This window comes from Chrysochloris asiatica, unplaced genomic scaffold (genome assembly GCF_000296735.1).
Source record: "Chrysochloris asiatica unplaced genomic scaffold, ChrAsi1.0 scaffold00011, whole genome shotgun sequence".
NCBI lineage: Eukaryota > Metazoa > Chordata > Mammalia > Afrosoricida > Chrysochloridae > Chrysochloris > Chrysochloris asiatica.
This window is the reverse complement of record NW_006408529.1, coordinates 18,414,271-18,438,791: the sequence shown is the minus strand read 5'-3', so window position 1 is coordinate 18,438,791 and position 24,521 is coordinate 18,414,271. Positions and strand designations below refer to the sequence as shown.

The 24,521-nt window shown below is 38.9% G+C and overlaps 1 protein-coding gene across 1 annotated transcript in view; it reads left to right on the top strand.

Moving 5' to 3' along the window:
• Positions 1-24,521, top strand: part of FAT1 (FAT atypical cadherin 1) — a 145,127-nt gene that overhangs the window by 44,717 nt on the left and 75,889 nt on the right. Inside the window, exon 2 of the mRNA XM_006834456.1 lies at positions 3,336-3,650. Coding sequence (XP_006834519.1) covers positions 3,336-3,650 — 315 coding nt within the window. The remainder of the gene's footprint in view (positions 1-3,335; positions 3,651-24,521) is intronic.

The following is a 24,521-nucleotide window of genomic DNA, read 5'->3' as shown; positions in this document are numbered from 1 at the left end:
TTTCGAACTGCTGATTTTGAGGTTAGCAGCCTGATTCGTAACCACTCTAGTAGCGAAGTGGCTATGAATCGGGCTGCGAACCGCAAGGTCAACAGTTCAAAACTACCAGCTGTTCCGCAGGAGAAAGATGAGGCTTTCTTCTCCCGTAAAGATTTACAGCCTCGGAAACCCTGTACAGGGTCACTATGAGTAGGAACCGACTCCACGGCACATAACAACAACAACAACAACGTTTCTTTTAGAGGGATACAATTTGAAAAAGTAGATTGTAGTACCATCAAGTTGGTTTGACTCATAGTGACCTTATATTAGGGTTTCTAAGGAGTGACTGTTGAGTTTGAACCAGTAACCTTGTGGCTAACAGTCCATTGCTTATGCTGCAGCACCACACCAGGATTTCAGAAAAGTAGATAGCAGGATAAATTATGTGAGGATTAGAAAAAAGAAGTAAATTTTAAAAAATAACAAAAGAACACATGTGTCTGCGTTCTTGACTTTTTCTAATAACACTTCACCTATGGATGTCAAATGAATTGTATTGCATTTAAATGAAGTGGCAAAACACAAGAGGAACATATGTACATTCAAATGAAGTGGCAAAACACAAGAGGAACATATGTACATTCATTATACTACATGTAATCACCGTAAAGAAAAATGTACGTTCTGTTCTTCCCAGACTCACTTTAGTGTCAGTTGATGAGAGTGGTAGTAAAGAGAAACTGGGAAAGATTATTTTTCACTGTTTACTACTGACACTGTTTTTGACTAAAAGCATAGAATTTTACTAAAGGTTTTCACTGATTCAGCAGACAGATTGAGTACGTATTGTTGATGTTTGAATCCGAGAACAAAGGAAATGTGAAGGTGAAATGTGTTTTTCTGTCAGTTAACTGCTGTGTAGAGGGATGGTTGTTGTTACAAGCTGTCAACTTGATTCTAACTCACAGCAACCCTGCATAGGGTTTTTGAGGAACATTTGGTGGGTTTGAACTGCTGACCTTGTGGTTTGCAGTCCTCTGCGTATCCTGCATCACCATACCAGGACTCCTGTTAGAGAGATTAGTTAGTGCCTTTTTAAGAGTTCCACATTACTTGAAGTCATATTATTGGTCCATTTTGAGAGTTCAGTAAGAATAGTGATGAGGCAGTGGTAAGTGATGATAGTACTTCTGAGTGGTAATAAACATCCTAAAAGAATTGATTTCATGCTTTGCTATTTAATTAAGTTGTTGTTAGTGCTGCCAAGTTGGTTCCGACTTATAATGACCCTGTGTAGGGTTTCCAAGGAGCGGCTGGTGAATTTGAACTGCTGACCTTGAGGTTCAAACAGACTTTACAAGCCCTCTTGGCAGTGTTGGGTATTATTAACTAAATATGAACAATTAAAGGAGTCTGGTAGTGTAGTAGTTGCCAGTCGGGCTGCTAATCTCACAACCAGCAGTTTGAAACTACCAGTGGTTTCGTGGGAGAGAGATGAGGCTTTTTCCTCCAGCAAAAATTTATAGCCTCAGAAACCCTGTACAGGGTCACTATGAGTCAGACACATAATCACTCCAGGACATACAACCACTACCAAACACTCAAGAAGTGAGTTTTCCTGATAGAAGTAACAGCAACTTCAAATAAGTAAATATTTTACTTTTAAATAATGATCTGTGAGAAGAAATAAAGACTTCCTTGGGTTGAGATAATTTACCTATGAGAGGGGAAAAAAAAATGCAGAATTAATCTTTTGGGAGCCAAAGGAAAAATTACTTCTTTGAATAAAAAGGTAGAATCTTTTTAAGTGAAATGGATATTTTCATTGTCAGTAATCTTAAAAGGAGGTTAATACTGGGTTTAAATGAAGTTTTCACTTATTTCAATGACTGGGATAAAGCATTACAGACACTTTAACCCTTTCCTTTGTAATCTTAAAACTCCATCTCTCACTTGTTTACTTAAGAAATATGACCTAGTTGTAGGTCCCACAATTGAGAGCTTTTCTGAGTCAACCTCACTTTAGCTATTTATGCATTCCATTCATTGATTTAATACGTAATTATTGGGCTTTGTGTAAGGTGTACTACATATACTGGTATTCAAATAGGATGTCCTTTGGCCTATATGGAACTTAAAATATAGAGGGAGACATGTTTTTAGCATGCCAGTTGTCTTGCATCTGCTTAAGGTTGCTAAACTGAAGGGGTTCAGCACACATGTGACCTGAGCAACCCTCTTACTCTGGACTTTGAAACATTTTATTGTTTTTTGTTGTTGTTAAGTGCCATTGAGTCAGTTCTGACTCATAGTGACTCGTGTATAGAGTTTCTGAGAAGCGACTGGTAAGTTTGAGTCACCAATCTTGCAGTTCAAACTGACCTTTTGGTCTAGTGCATTTTCCTACAGTGCCACGCCTAACTAGTATGAAAAGGGTTACATATATCATACTTAAGGAGCTTTGGTAGCATAGTGGTTACGAGTTGGGCTGCTAACCTCAAGGTCAGCATTTAAAACTACCAGCTGTTCTGTGGGAGAAAGATGAGGCTCTCTTGGAAACCCTGTACAGGGTCACTATGAGTTGGAACCGACTCTATGGCACACCACCACCACCACCATCATAGTATATTAAGATGTGTAGAGAAGTGCTTCTCCTGCCCTCGTTCCCTAAGCTAGGGGTCATATGAGTGAGTGTAGTATGAGAAGCCGGGACACCAGGTTGTGGGAACTTACAGCTCTCTGGTTTTGTCCCTGGCTTCATGATTATCCTCTGGGGAAAATTGTCAAATTTTAACTGATTTTAAATTTCTTCTTTGAAAAAAATGAAGTATTGGGCCATTAGATGATCTCTTAGTACCCATCCCATTGATTGTTGTGGGAATTAACTGGCATAGTATTTGTAAAGTACTCAACATATAATACCTGGTGCTAATAATACTAAAAATAACAAATAGTTTTATAGCCTGTATTCAGTGCCAAGTGCTGTTCAGATCATTATATCTTTATTAGTTCATTCAATCAACTTACGATGTATTTTACAGGGAAGGACACTGAGCAGAGAGGCTAGATAACTTGTATCATGTGACTAGGAAGTGACTCTTAGTGGTTGTTATTGTTAAGTGCCTTTGAGTTGTTTCTGACCCATAGTGAGCCAGTATAGGTTTTCTGGGGAGTGACTGGTAAGCTTGAACTGTGGACCTTGTAGTTCAAACCAAGTTTGCAGTCCAATGGGTTAACCCACAGCACCACACCAGGACTCCAGGAAGTGATTCGTAGCCCACACTGAATCAGAGTTGTTGTTGGTTTTTGTTGTTGATGCCATGTTGCTTCATGTTTTTCTTTTTTCTTTCTAGGTGTCATTGAAACAGCAGATAGACTGGATCGTGAGCTGACCTCTCATTACTGGTTAACCGTCTATGCAACTGATCAGGGGGTTGTCCCTCTTTCATCATTTATAGAGATATACATACAGGTTGAGGATGTCAATGACAATGCCCCGCAGACGTCAGAGCCTGTTTATTATCCAGCAATAATGGAAAATTCTCCCAAGGATGTATCTGTGGTCCAAATTGAGGCATTTGATCCAGATTCTAGCTCCAATGATAAGCTGGCATACAAAATTACAAGTGGAAATCCACAAGGATTCTTTTCAATACATCCCAAAACAGGTATGTGTGCGTACTTTTACATAAAATGTTCATTAATACTTAGAGTCTCCTGATATGGGCATAGTTAATATTTAACACTTATCTGTTACATACTTTGATGCATTTTCCCTTTTAAATTATTCAAAACAAGCCTTAATTCCAGATGTTCAATTAGACCAGATATGTTTTTTCTTGAACTTGCTTTCATAAGACTTTTTAATGGTTTTACCTATCAATGGGGTTCCATTTTCAGGTTAATAAGCAAATATTGTTTCAGTAATAGGTCCTAAGTTAGTGCTGTATTTTAAGCCTACTGCAAATTTTAGTGCTGGAAGTATTTAAATTGTCTTAACTCTGTTTCTTATGAAATTGTTTTATAATTTAAAGCTGTTTATGTTGCTGTTAAATTTATCTATAGAGCACTGGTGTTGCGCTTCAGGAAGTGAGACATTGGGTTTAAACTATTTTCAGACTGGGAGTGGTAACTTTCTTATATTGACACTGCAAGCCTTTTCCTTCTAACTTTTTTCTCTCCATCTATGAGCCCATGCTTCAAAATGGATGGTTCCTTTACCCTATATCCTGTTCCGGAATCCTTACAGACATTTAATCATCATTCTTTTATATTTGGTCATATATTTTTGTAATTTTCTTAGTTATTAGTTCTCTTTTTAGCATCTTACAAGCAAAACAAATGTTAAAAAGTAGCATTCATTTGTGTTGGGGACTGTGATGACTCAATAGTGGAAATCTTACTTTCATGAAGAAGATGCAGATTTGGTTCCCTGCCAGTCTTATTTCATGTGTAGCCGCCACCCATCTGACTGTGGAGACCTGTTGCTGTGATACTGAGCAAGTTTCAGTAGAGCTTACAAAGACAGACAGACTCGGAGGAGAAAGGCCTGGTGAGCTAAATCTGAAAATAAGCCAGTGAAAACCCTGTGGATCACAACAGTCACATCTGTAATAGGTCATGGGGATGGGATGGCGCAGAACCAGACATTGTTTTGTTCTTCTCTGCATGAAGCCACTATGAGTGTTGGCCTGGACCTGGCTGACTGACAGCTGCTAATAACATCACTTGTATAGGGAAAACTTACTATTATCTGTGCAAAGAAACCTTCACATGTGGAGTATCATAAACTTTAATTTCGTGATCAGAACTAAAATAAAACCCATCAAAATGATATTAAGAGATAGTTTATTTACTTTTACTCTTTCTTTTTTTTTTTTTAAACCAAAATTTATTTTTATTTGAAACAATATCCAAAGGGTCTTCAAAAGTTCCAAAGATATCTAGATTTATTAAAACATTATAGTCAAATGCTGGCTCTTGCTGCCTCCATTTCAAATTGCACAATCTAGGTATTTCTAGGTCTCTTAACATTGAAGATTTATCTTCACAGAAAGTAGTTTTATCTGTAGAGATTATCTAATAGGAATGGAAGTCTTTTCACAACAGAAACATCAACACCCCCTTCAAGATGAAAACTGAGAGGCACTTTGTAGGGAAATGAAACTATTTATTAAATTTACTACTGTCCTCAAACCTGGATATTTGGCAGTTCTTTAATACTTGTTGGTAGATGTAGAATCTAGCAAAATTCTGAAGAGGTGGTTTTATAAGGTAATTTGCAAATATGCCCAGTAGGCTAAGCACTGGACCTCTAGCTGCAAGGTTGGTAGTTGAAACCCACCAGCTTCTTCACAGAAGAAAGATGAGATAGACTTTCTGTTCCTGTAGGATTTACAGTCTCAGAAACCCTATATTAAGTCTCTGAGTCAGAATTGACTCCGTGGCAGTGGATTTATCATAGCACTGTAGGATAAGCACTGGACTGCTAGCTACAAGGGTGGCAGTTCAAGCCCTCCAATGGCTCTATGGTAAAAAGATAAGGCTGTCTGCTTCTGTAAAGATTTTCAGTCTTGGACACTGTATATAGGGTTGCTGTGAGTGGGAATCCGCGATGGCAGTGGGTTTGATATCCTGTTTTTAAGAAGCCTTAGGGCACAGTGGTTAAAACACTGAGCTGCATGTGGAGAGATGGAGCAGCTGGGGACTTTAGACCCAGAGAGGGAGCGGGGCTGTGTGCTGACAACCGGGGAGGCAGGCTTGTAGTGTATACCCTTTGGTTGGTTGATGATGCATGGAGGTGATTGTAACCATGGCAATGAAACGATATACGATAGGATGAATATAAAACTAATGTTCTCCCTTGTAAACTATCACATAATTCACAATCAAACATTAAAACAAAAACTAAAACTAAAAAAACCCACTGAGCTGCTAACTGTAAGGTTGGTGGTTTAAATTCATCAGCTACTCCATGGGAGAAAAATGTGACAGTCTGTTTTTGTAAAGATGGTTGTTGTTAAGTGTCGTTGAATTGGTTCCCACCCGTAATGACCCTGTATAGGGTTTCCGAGGAGCATCTGGTGTGCTTGAACTGCCGAACTTGCAGTTTAGACGACTTTGCAATCCAGCGGATTTACCCACAGTGCTGTACTTCCCTAGGAAACCTTACTGGGGCAGTTCTACCCTGTCCTGTGGATCGCTATGATTCAGAATCAACTTTGATTGCAACTTTTTTTTTAATCCTTTTTTATGCTGTCATTCTAATTGCTAGTTTGATATGCCAAGGAAATAAGATATATACATCAAAATTAAGGAAGCATCCTCAGCTTCCTTATCAGTCTTCGTTATTTACTTTTTTTGGGTACCATTTTTATGTCATAAGCTTTGTTGAGTTTAAAAGGAAGCAGTTTTTAAGGTGAAAAGCAGCTTGATTTTAAGGGTTGTACCCAGTGACTCTGGGGCTGTAGGATAAGCACTGGACCACAAAGTTGCTTTGAACCATGAGGTTCGCAGTTCAAACTCACCAGCCATTCCTCCGAAACCCTATGCAGGGTTGCTGTGTGTTGTAATCAATTCAACATCAACGATTCAGTGCCTGTAGGAAGGTACCTGGTAGTGATCAGGTATATGTAATGTTTGTCTCATGAAGAAATGTGTTATAATGTTGTTTTTTAAACCTCTTGTCAGCATATTTCTACATTCATATAGACTGCCTTTCTTGTCAGATAAAAGTAAACATTAGTCTAAAATTTATTTTGAAGGCGTGAGTGTTTGTTTTACTTTGAGACAAGATGGTTAGATTCTAGCCCATTGTTGGAGTACTCTGATACACTCCTCTAGTAGAGAAGTGGAGGAAGATTTGAATTTTTAGAAAACTAGTAATTGATTTTTAAAAATAATTGAGCCTTATAATAATTTAATGATACAGGAGAGAAATTTATAATGTCTTTGTTTTGGAAGCATTTGAGGTAGAATGTAAAAGGACCCTAAGGTTTAGAAAAAGGGCTGGAATTAACAGATTACACAACATGTAAGACTTAAAATAGCATCTGTAAATGATTAATAAATAGCATCTGTAAATGATCAGGAAAAGAAAACTTGTTTTAGTTGTATACAGTTTACACTGAACGCGAGTGGTAACCAAGTTTGGCCTCGCTTTTTTTGTGATATGAAAAGGAAGAGACATAGACCTAAGAGCTACACAATTAGAAATGGAATCTGTTGTCGTCGAGTTGATTCTGACTCATGGCTATTTTATGTGTGTTAGAGTAGAACGGTGCTCAGTATGATTTTTCTCTTGTCAGTCCTGCAGAAATGGATCGCCAGGTCTTGCACAGCACTGCCGGGGAAATTCCAGCCCCCAACCTATAGATTGTAGTAGTCGAGTGCAAACTGATTGTGCTATGCAGGGACCTTAAAGAAAAAAGAAAACATCTGAAATTGTAGATGGTACTGTCAGATATGAAAGGAGAGTTGTAAGAATTATGGGGGACGATTGCAGCGCCAAGAAGCTATGTTCATTATATTATATGCCACACCTTGAGGGAGAAAGAAATCTAGGAGTAAAAGGCTTTGGGTGACAATTCAGGAATGTATCTACCTGATGCATGGAAGGGATTGTCATTATTGAAATGAAATATGATAGGATGAATGTAAAGCTAATGTTCTCCCATGTAAACTATCACATAATTCACAATAAAAACTTAAAAAAAAGTATCTACCTCCATTTCAATTTGTTTGATGAATTAGACTTGAAAATATCATAGTTCTTATCTCTTCTGCCTCTCCTTTAGATTAGATTAAGTCCTTTAGTGTAAGTCCTATATAAAGAAACAGGTGAGCAAGCAATAAATGCCCTTTTGAGTATCTGAGTAAACTGTATGTATGGGGACATGCTTGAAGACATAGAGTGAGGGGAAAGTGTCGTTAAGAAACTATGTACGTTAGAACTGTTGTGGGGAACCTTGAAACCTCGGTTCTCCCTGAGATCTGAACTGATGGTTATCACTCTATGGTGTTATGTGTTACTGTAGAAACCTGGTTTATGTGGTATCACCACTTCCTTTTAAGTCCCTTTTCTGACAGCTCTTACGAGAGATGTTTGCAGAGACTTCTAAACCCTTACTTTTCTTCAATGAGAATAAATCCCCTGTAGGAGTACATACAGGTGTTCCCAAACCTCTGGCTGGAAAGCCCAGACATCCTGCTGGAGGGACAGCAGGAGTAAATTCATTAGAGTTTGCAAAGGGATTTTTTTGTTGTTGTTGTTTTCTTTCTGGGAGCATAAGGCAGGGAGTAGTGGAGAATAACTGTCATTAATACATAAGGATATTTGTTGTGAATGCATGTTATATACTGTATGTATGGTTAGTAAGGAAATCTGGCCAGTCTACAAATCACCCTAAGTCTCTAGAGATCAAGCAATAATCATATTTTGGCTTGGACATTATTAAAGAGTATTGTAAATATGTAATTGCAGGATATTTCTTTGGATGGTTCTGCACCTCTAGCTCAGCATACAATTTGGGAGTGATCCTCAGGTTGCAGTGTGTGCAGACTTTAGTCTTCCACAAAACCTTCCTTTAAAGCAGACTGACTTTTAATAGGTAGATTAGTATGACTGGGGGCCAGATTGTGAAAGCTGATGAGATTGAGCCTGGTAGAAGAAAGCTCTGGTGATTTACTGATCCAGAAAAACACCTGGAGACCCCAAATTATATTACTTAATAATTAATGGTTGAGTGAGAAAATCACGGTGCTGGAAATAAGGAAATCTAGGCCATACTGAGACTTTACCTCTGGGATCTTGGAGGAAACTGGCTTCCTAGTTGTTTCATTTTATGATGAGTGATTAGCATTTTTACACGCCTGCTAGGGACTTTGTGTGCAGAGCACTCCGATTCATTTATTGGAGATACTTCCTAGATATTACTCAGCTCATACTCTCTCTGCAGCCCCTTCCACTCACAAGTGTTACTGTTGCTTTATTAACTACGTGGAGATTTTAGTACATTGGATGCATTTATACTTCTTTGTTGGATAAATTTATTGAGTAAAATGGATCTGCGTGCTGTTTGCTACTTAACCTTTAGTTGTAAAGATTAAATTGGGACTCTCCTGTTGTGGCACTGTAGGATAAGCAGTGGATTGCTCAGGGCACGGTAGTAGGTTCAAATCCACTTCAGAAACCCTGTATAGGGTTGCTGTGAGTCAGAACCAACTCGACACTATTTAACGACAGCAGTGATTATTGAAATGCCCAGTGCACTGTTGTAACCTGGTGCTGTTGAGTCGATTCCGACTCATAAAAACCCTATGCACAACAGAAGGAAACACTGCCCAGTCAGTCCTAGGCCATCCTCACAATTGGTGTTACATTTCAGCCTGTAGTTGCTGCTACTGTGTCAGTATGTTTTGTGTGAGGTCTTCCTTATTTTCGCTGACCCTACACTTTACTAAGCATGATGTCCTTCTTTAAGGACTATTTTCCTCCTGAAAACATGTTTAAAGAATGAGAGTCAAAGTCTCACAATTCTTACTTCTAAGGAGCATTCTGATTGTATACTTCTTCCAAGACAGGTTTGTTTGTTCTTCTGGCAGCCCATGGTACTTTCAGTGTTCTGCTCCAACACCGTAATTTAAATGCACGGATTTCTTTTATAGACCGCCATAGTCATTCCAACTTTCACATGCATATGAGGCTATTGAAAATACCATAGCTTGGGTCAGGCACACCTTAGTCCTCAAACTCTGATATCTTTGCTCTTTATCAACTTTAAAAAGATCCAGTATACTAGAGAAAGCCAAAATGCAATTATCATTCAAATAGTTTGTTTACACATCAAGTATTTATAGCATTTCTACTCTGTACATAGCATATTAAAAGATGCTTTGAAAGTTTATAGTCTATGTAAGTGAAATACCAAAGAGAAACAGGTGGGTACAAGATATTGTGCCACGGGCTCTAATAAACATGTCTAGAGGAAGTGGAGGCCAGACTGATGTGGTGGGTATAATTAGGAGGATAAGGCACCTTAGAAAAGTTACTGGGCCGATTTTGAAGGTAGTAAAATGGATTGAGTCCTGGTGTGGCTCTGCAGGTTAATGGGCTGGACTGCAAAGTTGGTTTGAACCACAAGGTTGGTGGTTAAATCCATACAGGGTTGCTATGGGACGGAACCTACTTGAAGTCACTTAACAACAACAACAAAATGGATTGATGGAGAAGAGGTGTAGGGAAAGTTGGGAGACAATTTGAAGTGATGGTGAGTGCTAGAGGCCAAGAAATAAAGTTTTATATATATATATATATATAGCTATACTTGATGGGAAACCTGAATGCCCAGATAAAAATGAATGGGTAATATTGATTTTATTTTTATAAGTAGTAACCTGTTTTTTGAGAGACTGCATGAAAGCCCTTGAAACATTTTGTATAAAAGTAAATGACACCAAGTCATTTTAGAAAGAGGCTTTTTCTTTTCTTTCGTTATTGTTGTTGTCAAGTGCCAGTGAGTTGGTTCTGACTCATAGTGACTCTGCATAGGGTTTCCAAGGAGCAAATGGTGAGTTTGAACAGCCAACCTGGTGGCTCAAACTGACTAGGTAGGGCTTTCATAGAAAACAAACTGCACACATAAAATCCTTCCTAGGAGAAATCTTCAGAATTTAAGGTTCTAAATTGCAAGCTTTGAATGGTTTTATCTTCTAGTCAGAGAGCCTGTGCTTGGTTTTAGTGCCAGGATCTGTCTTTTGGCATCTCTGATTTTTCTTGATGTATTGTTTATAAGTAATGTGGTGATGAGTTTTCTTTTTCATGGTGTATAAGCAAAAGAGACCTGATCGATTTTGCTTTTCCGATACTCACGATTTTGGTAGCATAGTAGATTACGAGCTGGGCTCCTGATTGAAAGGTCAGCATTTCCAATCTACCAGTCAGTCATTCCACAGGAGAAAAGATAAAACTTTCTGCTTCTGTAAAGATTTACAACCTGGGCAACTCTTTAACAGGGTCGCTATGAGTCGGGACCAACTCAGTGCTACCACCGTACATTTTTATATTTTTTGTTTGATGAGATCAGTATCAGCTTGGGTAAATCTCCTTCTTTTGACATAGGTTATTGATCCAGGTGGGAAAGAGACACAAACACACAGAATGCTAGATTGTCTGAGCCTTGGCAGCTGCAGCTCCTACAGTCAAAGGCGTCATGGCTTTGTTTGTGGTATGTCAAGGACAGACAAGAAGGGGAGTCTTGAACAAAAGGGGCCAGTGTTGAGCTTCACAGGTTCCTTATCCACAGGCAACCTCAGGAAACCGAGCCCTACCCCTGCAAAGTGTCCTTTGAGTCAGTGTTACCAATTTGAATTTTTGAGGAATATTACGCAGCTTACAATTGGCAGATAATTTTAAATGGTTATTTTTCGGCAGGCACATGCTTTAGGAAAACCAGAGTCCTGGTCTCTTATCTCTATGTTTGGTATTTTCCATGTTTTGAAACAAAGCAAGGATTGCTTTTCTTTTTCTTATATCTGAAGTGTACAGTTGATCAATTTTGAAGATGTCTATACAGTTGCAAGGAGCCCTGGTGTGGTGCTGTGGGTTAATGCATTGAAATGCAAAGTCTGTTTGAACATCAAGGTTGGCAGTTCATGCTCACCAGTCGCTTTTCTGAAACCCACCCTATACAGGGTCACTACGAGTCAGAACTGACTCGAGGACACTTAACAACAACAATAAACTTGCAAAACTATCAGTCATCACAGTCAAGCAGTGAGCATACCCATCACCCCCAAAATTTTCTTATGCCCATTTGTAGTTCTTTTCTTTCCCTTTTTTCTACCCTGTGTCTGGGTAACTACTGAATTACCCTCTGTCACCATGCATTAGTATGCATTTCCCAAAAATGTTTAGATATGGACTAATTTAGCATACAATCCTTTCCCCTCCTCATTTTGGTAAGGCTTCTTGCATATTTATTTTGAGATTCATAGTTGTAATGTGAATCACTAGTTCATTCCTTTTACTGCTGTATATCCATTGGATGTATGTGCTATAATTTGTTTATCTGTTAACCTGCTGATGGACATCAGGATTATTTCCAGCTTTTGGATGTTATAAATAAAGGTGTGCTTCAAAGCGGTTGATTATATAGTCTGTATGGCTATAGGAGAGGGTTTCAAAATGTTTGTGGAAATATGTCATCATTGTTAAATTCTATTTTTCCATAAATGTTTTGAATATACTCCCATTTGTCTTGGATCAATACCTAGGAGTAGAATACCTACACATAGGATAGGTGTATGTTTTTTGTAAGAGTTTACCTGAAAGCTGTCACTAGCAGTTAGCTGAGCATCTGTTGGCCTTACCTCATCTTTCAGAGATTATTTTCTTCCTTGCCTGGTGTCTAATGTTCTATAAACCGTTGTTTCATAAGTTTATCGGTTTTCTGGTTGTTTTAGTTGGGAGAGTAAATTGGGCTTACTTTGTTTAATTTTGACGGGAATTAGAATTTCAGTTTTTAATCAGAAAAAGTTTTAGAAATTGCCACAAATATAGACTCCTGGTGTGCTACTGTAGGATAAGCACCAACTTCAATGGCTAGTTGGCAGTTCAGACCCTCCTTCTGCTCCTTGGAAACTATACAGTGTCGCTAGGTATCAGAACCAACTCCGTGGCACTTAATTATAACAATAAATATGTTGTCTATACTATAAAAACTTCCTTGAATCAATACAAATTATTTTAACCTTGATTCTCTTAAGGAATAAAGATTTTATTTTTAGATTAAATAGAAACTTATCAAGATAATGCTTTTGGGGTTTGTAGAAATCTAGGTCAATGTGCACTTTCTGTATATGCAAAATACAGTTATGCAAGGGGCTTCAAAAAGTTCATAGCAAAGTGGAATTAAAAGATAATGAAATTTTTCAGTGAACTTTTTGAATCCCCCTCATGCTGTACTTACTACTTAGGATGGCAGCCCGGAAGTTGTGATTTCCTTAAACTACCCTTCATTATCATTATAGTCAGTAGGCTGCCTTCAAAAAAAGGTTCCAATCAAAACTGACTTCAAGGGTATCTACTGGCCCAGTTAAAATTCAAGGCAGAGAGGTCAGCTGCGAAGGTTGTGACTGCTGTCAGCTGCTACCTTTTGGGATTTCAAGGGGTAACCTTGATAGATTTTTTTTGAAGAACTCAGGACAAACATGGGCTTATTAGGAAGAAATTTGAAAACTGAACTGGTGAATAAAAGGCCAGGGAAGTTGTGTTGAGGAATTTGTCTCTATCAGGACATCATACCTGACGTTCTTTTTTTTACATTTTTATTGTTAATTATGTCATAGATTACGTGGGAGAACATTAGCTTTACATTTATCCTATCTTATGTCATTTCATTGCAATGATGGCATGCATCATTAAACAACCAAAGATTATACCCCGCAGGCCTGCCCTTCTACCCCCCAGTCGTCAGCACACAGCCCCTCTCCCTCTCTGGGTCTAAACTCCCTAACCACTCCATCTCTCCACGTCATCCATCTGTGACATCACTGCTTCTTTGGGTAGGGTCCCGCACTCTGCTCTTCTCCCTTGATGGTCCCAAGGACCTCAGTTCCTGGACTGCAAGATCAACCACTCCCCTCCTTTTGTTACAAAATTCCTAACCTTCTTTTAGTGTAGTAAAGGCTGTCATAGGAGAATTTTGTTGGAAAATCTTACTCCCTCCACTTAGATCCTGCCACTTCAGACTACTATTTATTCTCCAAACTGAAAGAACACAATTTGAGCCCTTGAAGATGTCAGACTACTTTTTTGACTTTGTGTTAGTCATCTTGTTGTTGCTAAGTGCTGTTCAGTTGGTTCTGACCCATAGTGATAGGGTTTCCATGGAGCGACTGGTGGGTTTGAACTCCTGGCCTTGAGGTTCAAACTGACCTTGTGGTCTAGTGCATTATTCTGCAGTGTCACACCAGAATTCCTGGTATCAATCTAAGACTGCAGAATTTTTTGGGAAAACTTAGGTGTGAAAACACTGCCTTTAGAGGTGTATAGACCTAGTTGGAAGAGGTGTCAAGAGCAGTAACTTCACATTTTGCTATTTTTGTTTAATAAAGATGTCTGTGTTTTTGTAGCACTGTTGTTGACTTACCTTTGTACATACACAGAGATTTACAAATACAGATAGGATTTTAAAGCATACTTAAAAAGGCTTAATTGTATGTAACACTGTGGGCTAATGTGATGGACTGCAAACTCCTTTGAACCACAAGGTTGGTGGTTCAGGCTCACCAGTCACTCCTTAGAAACAGGATGGCTGTGGGACGGAATTGACATGATGGCACTTAACAACAACACCAAAAACCTAAGGAGTCCTGGTGTAGGATCAGCACTGGACTGCTAACTGAAAGGTCAGCAGTTCAAACTGACTAGCCACTCCTTAGATACCCTCTGCAGCATTGCTATGAGTGGAACTGCTTTGATGCCACTTAACAACACCCAACATTTAGAATAAAAGCTTTTTATTTTCCCCAATGTTTTATTGTGAATTATGTGATACTTTACATGGGAGAACATTAGTTTTACATTCATCCTATCATATATCGTTTCATTGCCATGGTTACAATCCCCTTCATGCATCATCAACCAACCAAAGGGTATACCCCCCAGGTCATCAGCACACAGCCCCTCTCCCACTCTGGGTCTAAAGTCCCCAGCTGCTCCATCTCTCCACGTCATCGTCTCTGCCTCCATCTCTGGTGTCACTGCTTCTCTGGGTAAGGTTGGGCTCTCTGCTCTTCTACCTTGATGGTCCCAGGGACCTCTACTCCTAGACTGCAAAGTTAATAACTCCCCTCCTTTTGCTACAAAACATCTACCTTTACATTTCCAACCCTCACAATCAGTCCTGATAACAATTATTCACTACTGTATCACAAGAGACCTATCCGCATCTCCTTTCATCAGCCCTGCCTAGACAGATTGGATACTGCCTGTGTTAGGAATCAGGACAGTGACAAGCATATCTTACATATGTATATGTGTGTGTGTATGTGTGTATATATATGTATATATATATACACACACACACATATATTGTTGTTGTTGTTGTTAAGTGCCGTCGAGTCGGTTCTGACCCATAGCGACCCTGTACAGGGTTTCCGAGGTGTAAATCTTGACGGGAGTAGAAAGCCTCATCTTTCTCCCACGGAGCGGCTGGTAGTTTCGAACCGCTGACCTTAAGGTTCGCAGCCTGATTCGTAACCACTACACTACCACTTTTGCTTAGTGAAATAGGTACAGGCTACAGATGCCAAGGGCCTACTGTGTTTCAAGCATTTGTACTGTCCCTGTGTAACAAATCATTATGTAATTGGGTAGTTATAGCCACCAGAGGTCTGAGCTTGATACGTATGAGTTTTACATCTGCTGCTTCTTGGTGTACAGTAGTAGTAACACTCTTATTCTCTCTGGCAGCGTGCCCTGGGTTTGTGGTATAAATGTGTTTTTGGAGCCAGTTTTACTGTATCTTACGTCTTCATTGTACTAAGGAAGTTCTCTATCATATAGTCTTGGTATTTTAAGCTAATCTTATATCTATGGTTCCTTCATATCTAAAAGCACAAAACTTCTAAATAATTTTATATATTTAAACTTAGTTCTATTAACTTTCTGCTGCAGAGGCCGTTAAAACTTTTTCTGTGAAGGGCCAGGTAACAAACATTTTAGGCTTTGGGGGCCATGCTGCCTCTGTCACACTTAGGTTTGCCATTGTAGCAGGAAAACAGCCCTAGACAATGTGTAAATGAATGAGCAGGGCTGTGGTCCAGTAAGACTTATTTATGAACATTGAAATTTGAATTCCATGTGTTTTTTTGTGCCACAAAGCACTACTGTTCTTTTGATTTTTCTCTCCTCTGATGTAAACATATAAAATCCATTTTTTGCTTGCAGGCAGAACAAATACAGGTTGGCTATAGTTTGCCACCTCTGATGTATTAATACATTAACTAGTAGGACTAGTTAAGCTGTTAATTTATTTTTGAGGACATAGACTATTTGATGTTTTTGAGGTAGAAATTGAAATAATTTTTTTCAGAGGTCTAAAGAAGAATGTTTTGAAAAAGGTGTTATGTGTTTTGTTTCTCCAGATTTTTAAAAATTACAAAGCATAGCAGCTAGAAAATTACATATCAAGATTCAAGTCACAGATAATATTTAGCGAGTTGATGATAGATCTCTGTGACTTTGAGAAGTAAAACTACTTTCTCACTAGAAAATAAGGTATTTCTAAGTTTTGAGACTTGCATGCTTTTATTTTGTGCTGGTGTTCTTGTTAAGTGCCTTGAGTTGGATCTGACTCATAGTGACCCTGTATAAGGTTTCCAAGCAGCAGCTGGTGGGTTTGAACCACTGACCTTGTGGTTAGAAGTCAAGTGCTTATCCTACAGCACCACTCCAGGATCCTGTTAAAAATATTTCAGACTTCAAATTCCAGCCCACACAATTGGACTGTCTGTATACTTACTCAGATCTTTATCATTTCCTCAATTTGTTCTTTCATTTATTCTCAGAACTTATTCTGAGGTCAGGATGTTCATACTAAGATGACTAAATTACAATTCCTCATGCATTGTAGAGTATGATCTAGCTTTTCATTGTATATAAAATGGTTTATTTATGTTCAGTATAAGGGTGATTTGATTGTAGATCGATATGATGGTATTTGATATACATGTGTACAGTATTTGTTTAGATTGGTTTATATGCATTAAAAATGCTGTAATGGCTAACTGATATGCTGACTAGTCATCTGTGTTTTTAGTCCAGTATCACTTTACAGCTAATTTTTTTTTTTTTTTAAATCAAAGCGAATAGCAATTTACTGTGGTTGGAATGGAGACTGAACAAAGTGCAATAGGAAATAGCTATAGCTGCAAACAACTTCCAAGGGTTTCCGGTAACATTCGATAGCTGCTAAGGAAGGAAATGAAGGGCCCGTCACTTCACAATGGCAGGAGTTCTTTTATTTTCTTTTTTTTTAAGAAGTCTGCCTATTTGTACTCTTTCTACCAAGATGTGCAAATATTTTAAAGAGGAAGCTGTAGATTTTTGTTGCCCGTTTCTCATGTTCATTTTTAAATTTTGTAGTGAAGCATGTTATCCCTAAAATCTGACAGGACATTGATTCGTACCTAGTGCCTTTTTTCTGCACATCTTGGGATGATGATGTTATTTTCTTCCAACAATGTTAACCTTGATCCCATTGGATAAATTCTGTCAGTTTTTTGTTTTGTTTTTTGACTGTACTGCCAAATTGAGTATCATTTGCCAAAATTATGTTTAAGATTTTGCATTTTTATGCCTAAGTTAAATTAGCTGTAACTTTTCTTGTCTAGTTTTTAAGTTAATATAATTTATCCGTATGAAATTGGTTAGGGATCTGTCTTTGTGCCCTGCTAGATCTGACATTTATGGTCTTCTAGTCTGGCGCTGTAGAATAAGCATTAGACTTCTAACCATGCGGTTCGCTCTTCCAACCCACTGTCTGGTCCTTGGAAACCCTATACAGGGTCTCTGTGAGTTGGAACCCCTCAATAGCACTTAATAATAAAAGCAACATATCTGACAATTACAGGAATGACAGAGGTCATTCCCTTTAAATTGTGTGTTTGTGTTTCATCTTGTTGTTGTTGTTAAGTGCCGTCGAGTCGGTTCCGACCCATAGCGACCCTGTACAGGGTTTCCGAGGGTGTAAATCCTTACGGGAGTAGAAAGCCTCATCTTTCTCCCGCGGAGCGGCTGGTAGTTTCGAACCGCTGACCTTAAGGTTCGCAGCCCGATTCGTAACCACTACGCTACCAGAGCTTGTTTTTAATACCATCAGTTTTAATCAAGAAATGAATAAGATTAAACAAAACTCCAGAGAGGTCAGATTTCAGTTTTGAATTCCTATTCAGCCACTGCCTGTGTGACTTTGCTGTTGTTGTTGTTAGGTGCCATTAAGTTGGTCCCGACTTCCATAGTGACCCTGTGTTCAAAACAAAACCCTGCCCAGTACTGTGCCATCTTCACATTCATTGCTATGGTTGAGGCCATTATTGTGATCCCTGCGTCAGTTCATCTCATTGAGTGTCTTCCTCTTTTTTGTTGACCCTCTACTTTACCACACTAGATTTCTTTTTCTAGGAGCTGGTTCCTTCTGAAGATACCATTTCCAAACTCACCATTGTCACCTCTTTAGGGCATTCTGGTTGTACTGCTTCCAGGATAGATGTAGTCATTTAATTCATTTTGCTCAAGTTTCCTATGGAATGATAAAAGTTGGAACCAAGTGAGTTTGGAGGTCCTTTCCAGCTTTGACAGTCTATGAATAGAATTCCATTTTTGGCTCTAAGCCTAATCCTGCTGGCACCAGGACTGCAGTGACAAACAATAGCAGCAGCTCAGATGGCTGCAGCTGCCAAAAGTGCTCTAGACGGGCTGTAGCTATGTAGTCTTATAGCTCATAGTCACCACTAAATAAAGACAGAGCACACTGCAGAACAGCTCTGAGCTCATAGTCTGAAGTGCCAAGGATTGAGTGATAACTAAAAGGAAATTTTGAGCATTTGCTCATGACCTGTAGAATAATCTTTATTTTTAGTATGGGGCTTGGGGCAGCAATATACTGCTTCCCTGCCCATCTTCACAAGTCATTCGTACTTTTCTGTATGAATGCTGGGGTTGCCTGTGTTTGGTGGCGATCCAATCTTGGTTCAATCTTTGCGGACTAGGATAATCCCTCCTTAATTCATTGATTGTGTCTACCATGTTGTTGTTATGGCCTGTCAAGTCACTTATGACTCATAGTGATTCTATATAGGGTTTCCAAGAAGCAAGCTGGTGGGTTGAACCACAGGCCTTGCAGTTAGCAGCTCAGTGTGTATCCTACAGTGCCACACCAGGACTCCAAAGATCCTAGCACAATGCACTGCATGTTGTTGCTGCTTAATATTTATTTTCCAATTGACTCTTAACATTTTTTTTCTTCTTTCAAAAACTTTTTACTGTGATTTGGGTAAAAGAACAAATTGGTTTGATTTATGACATCAGCACTCGTCTTACTTTCTCCCTGTGTTTCCTGTTTCCATTTGTCTGCTTTCCTATCACTTCCTGCCTTCTGAGCTTTATCTCTGGGCAGATGCTGCCCTCTTGATCTCATGTGGTTGATAGTTTTAAAAGTTGTGTACCTCCCTGGTGTTTTTCACCGTATAGGCCTATTGTTTACCTGAAAGTTGAGCTACAGTGGTGAGTTCAGTTACAGGTTTAAAGGGTGACTAAGAACCAGTCTCAGGGGTTCCACCAATTTCTATGGAGAACATGACAGATAACGTTTTCATAGTCACATTTCAATGGTTTTCCATTTCAGCTGTTGGAAGAGGAGCCTTTAAAGTTTCAACAGGAAAATTCTTGCCCTTGGTTTATAGTCTCTGTTCCTTCTCTGCCCACTTGTGATGCCCTCTACTCCCCAACTTTATAGTTCTCAGGGCTTAGTGTGATCTCTGCTCAACTGCAGTAAGTCGACTGGTACTGAGAACATTTTGATAATGATTAAAGCTGGTTGGTTCTGTATACTGGACTATTCCATGGTAGTAACAAGTACCAAACCAAAACCAAACTCGGTGCCTTCGAGTCAGTTCCAACTCATAGTGACCCTATAGGATAGAATAGAACTTCTCTTTAGGGTTACGAGACAGTAAATCTTTATAGGAGCACATAGCCTCATCTTTCTGGTGAGTTTGGATCACTGCCTTTGCAGTTTGCAACCCCAAATGCAACCCACTATGCCACAAGCGGTCCCAGTAATACTGAAGATGTTAAAGACTTGAACTAAATGCCAAATATTCTTTACATGACTGGTTAAAAGTTCTTAAACTCGTCAAAATATAGCATATACTAAAGTATTTCAGAGAAATCAGTGGGGGAAGTGCTTAAAAATAATATAATTAGCATTCATGCCTGTAGTCAAAGGTTCATCAAATAGTGCTGTGATTAATCAAACATTGTGAAAACATTACATAATCCTGAGAACACCTAAAAGAGGAGTCAGATTTGACAGAAAAAGTGTTTCAATCTTAGGGTAATGTGAGGAATTCATTAAGTACTCCCTGAATAATTTTGTTGTGTAATCATTATGCTAGTAGGTGAGTTAAGTGTGATCTGTGCATTCATAGTTACTTGTGTGTCAGCATAATATTGCTGGCCGAAGCCTGGGCTCAAATCAGTCAGGCTGGGAGTCATATTCCAGTGTACTAACCTTATAACTTTACCTCTCTAAGCCTCCGATACCTTTAAAATGAAAATAGTATGTTGTTGTTGTTGGTGGTGCCGTCGAGTCAGTACCTACTCATAGCAACCCTATCCACAACAGAAAAAACACTGTCTGATCCTGGGCCAACCTCACAATTGTTGCTACGCTTGAGCCCATTCTTGCTGCAAATTTGCCAGTCCATCTTGCAGGGTGTCTTCCTCTTTTGCTCTGACCCTCCACTTTATCAAACCTGATATCCTTCAGTGACTGGCCCCTCCTGACATTATATTTGAAGTATGAGAAACAAAGTCTGGCCATCCTGGCTTCCAAGGAGCACTCTAGCTATACTTCATTGAACACAGATCTATCAGATCTATGTGTTCATTTGGCAGTCCATGGTACTTTCAATATTCTCCTCCAACACCTTAGCTCAAATGCATGATTTTTTCTACAGTCTTATTCACTGTCCAGCTTTCTCATGTATATGAGGTTATTGAAAATACCATGGCTTGGGTCAGGCGCACCTTAGTCATCAAACCGACATCTTCGCTCTTCAACACTTTAAAAAGGTCTTGTCCAGCAGATTTGCCTCATGTACTACATCATTTGATTTCTTGAGTGTTGATGGTTGATCCAAGCAAAATGAAGTCTTTGACAACTTCAGTCTTTTCCTCATTGATAAGAATGTTGTTTATTGGACAAGTGGTGAGGATTTTTGTTTTCATTACATTGAAATGCGATCCATACCGAAGGCTATGCTCTTTGATCTTCATCAGTAAATATTTTAAGTTCTTTTCACTTTAAACAAGCAAGGTTTTATCACCTGCATATCACACGTTATTAATGAGTCTTCCTGCAATCCTGATGCCATGTTCTTCTTCATATAACCCAGCTTCTCGGATTATTTGTTCAGCATACAAATTGAAATAAGCATGGTGAAAGAACACAACCCTGTTGCACACCTTTCCTAATTTTAAATTATTTGCTGTTCCATTGTTCTGTTCAAACAACTGCCTCTTAAGTCTATTCACAGGTTTCTCGTGAGCAAAATTAAGTGTTCCGGAGTATTCATACTTCACAAAGTTGTCCATAGCTTGTCATGATCCACACAATTGAAAGCCTTTGTGTAGTCAGTGAAGGACACAATAAACATCTTTCTGGTATTCTCTGCTTTTCCCCAAGATCCATCTGACGTCAGCTATGATATATCCCTCATTCTATGTCCTCATCTGATTCCGGTTTGAACTTCTGGAAGTTCTCTGTCAATGTATAATTTCAGTCATTTCTTTATTACTTTTAGTAAACGTTTACTCATATGGGATTATCAAAGATATTGTCTGATGATTTCCGCATTCCGGTCACCTCTCTTTGGAATGAGCACAAATTAGTTGGTTAGGTAGTTGTCGCCCAAATTTCTTGGCACAGATGAGTAAGTGCTTCCACCTAACTTTGTTGAAAGATTTCAATTTGTATTCCATCAATTCTTGGTGCCTTTTTCTTTGCCAATGCCTTCAGTGCACCATAGACTTTTTCCTTCAGGATCATTGGCTCTTGATCATGTGCTACCTCTTGATATGGTTGAACATCGGCCATATCCTTTTGATACAGTGACTCTCTATTCCTTCCATCTTCTTTTGATGCTTTCTGCATCAGTCAATAATTTGTCCAGAGAATCCTTCGATAATGCAAGTTGAGCCTAGAATTTTTTCTTCAGTTCCCTCAGTTTGAGAAATGCTGAGCAAGGTCTTCCTCTTTTGGTTTTCTAATTCCAGACCTTTGCACATTTCATTATATTTGACTTTATCTTCTCGAGTTGATCTTTGAAATTTTCTGTTCAGCTCTTGTACCTCCTCATTTCTTCCACTTGCTTTAGCATCTCTGAGCTCTAGAGCAAGTTTCAGATTCTCTTCTGACATCCATTTGATCTTTTCATTCTTTTTTGTCTTTTTAATGACGTTTTGCTTTCTTCCTGCATGATGTTTTTTATGTCATCCCACAACTCTTCTGGTCTTCAGTCTTAGTGTCTAATGTGTCAAATCTGTTATTCAGATGATCTCTAAATTTAAGTGGGATATATTCAAGGTCATACTTTTGGCTTTGTGGACTCATCTTCATTTTGTTCAGCTTCAGTCTGAATTTGCATATGAGCAATTTCTGGCCTGGTTTTGACTCTTGATATAGAGCTTTTCCACCATCTCTTTCCACAGATATAGTCAATTTGATTTCTGTTTATTCCATCTGGCGAGGTCCATGTATATAATTGTTTTTTATAGGTGATTATGCAGTAAGAAAGACAAATATGTAAATGCTTAGCCCAGGTCTGAGATCCGTGGAAGCATGCACTCAGTGTTGCCCAGAAAGTGAACTACAAGAACTCAACTTTAGTGATAAGTTTTGTTTCCTTAAATACTGTGTATGCTGTAGGAGCACAAAGGCCTTGTGGTTTGCTTTCTGTGCGTCTCATGGAGTCCTGATGTGACATTGTATGAGAAGTACTGATTTGCTAACTGCAAGATTGGTAAGTCGATGTTTAAAACCTACCAGCCGCTCCTGGAAACCCTATGCAGGGTTGCTGTGAATTGGAATCAGTTAGATGACTCTTAGCAACAGCAAGAACCACAGTCTGACATATTTGAGGAAGATATTCTGAAAACTAAGTTGATTTAACTTAATAAAAACTGAACAAGTGAGTGACTTTGATTTAGTAAACATTACCAAATCAATGGTGAAGTCCTGTGTGATGCTGTAGGATAAGCACTGAACCGAAAGGTCAGTCTGTAGTTCAAACACACTATCTGCTCCTTGGAAACCCTTTGCAGGGTTGCTGTGAGTCACAACCGACTCAGCAGCATTTAAGAGCAATAGCAGCATGACGTCAATGGAGACCTGGTATGGCACGGGACTGGTAACTGTGAGGTCAGTGGTTCAAACCCACCAGCCTCTCCTTGAAAAAGCTATACAGGGTCTCTATGAGTCGGAACCGACTTGGTGACAAAAACATGGTATCAATACTACTTAAAGAAATATATTTCATTTAATTAGTTTTAGTCTTTAGCAACAGATCATTAGAAGCAAAACAAAAATGTAAGTTTATAGGATAACAGTTTTGCAAAAGCGATTGTTAAACCTTGATTGTTAAAGTGCCGTCAAGTCAGTTCTGACTCACAGTGCCTCTGTGTATAGGGTTTCTGAGGAGTGGCTGGTGAGTTTGAACTACTGACCTCACAGTTAACCGGCTTGTGGTTCAGATAGACTTGCGGTCCAGTTCATTATCCTATAGCACCACGCCAGGACAAGGGTTAAACAAGGGTTAAACCTAGAGCCGCTTTAATTAATTTTTAGGTGTTGGCTAAAGCTGTAAGCTATCCAACAGGCCCATTTTCTTCATTGCTACCTGAGCCCCGTGAGATTTGACTGGTCCCAGGGTGAGGGTATAAGGGAGGAGGGAGGGTAGCCTCAGCACTGGTAGTCAAAACCTAGGAGATTCTGTTTTTTTCACTAGTTAGTTGAATTTGTATTTTGATAACAAGATGCTTGCTATTGAATTATTGCTTCCAATTTGAACCACAGGAAAAGATTTGGAATATTGTAGATGTTAAAGTTTTGGGTGTTAACAGTATAAATTAAAGCTACCCTCTAAAAATATTCTACTGGAACAGGGATGGATGATTTGTGGTTATTTAAATTGAAGTTAATTAAAATTGGATTAAACATTTAGTTAGTTAAAATAGGCACATTTCAAATGCTCATCAGTACGCACATGTCGTTGGGAGTTCCATAGAACGGAGCACAAATTATAGAACATTTCCATCATCCCCAACAGTTTTATTGGCTGGTGTTTTTCTAGAATATATGTTCCTGTGGCTTGTGCACTATTGTGAAAATAAGCAAAAGAAATTGTATGTCCCCCTCTTACTCCTTCCCTGCACTTTAAAATATGTGCTTCTAAATGTTTGCTGGGCACCACCACCACCTGGACCACCTGTCTCAGTGTCTGAAATCTTGCTTATAAATACATTTAAATAGTTCTCTTTTAACACACATGTAAGTTATACATTTGTATCACTATTTTCAAGTTTATAGTAGTTTTTGTAATTGTTGTTGTTAAGTGCCGTTGGGTTGATTCTGACCCATAGCGACCCTCTATAGGGTTTCCAAGGAGCAGCTGGTGAGCTTGAACCACTGACGTTGCATTTCAAACGGCTTTGCAGTCTGACGCCCACAGTGCCACACCAGGACTAAGAAATT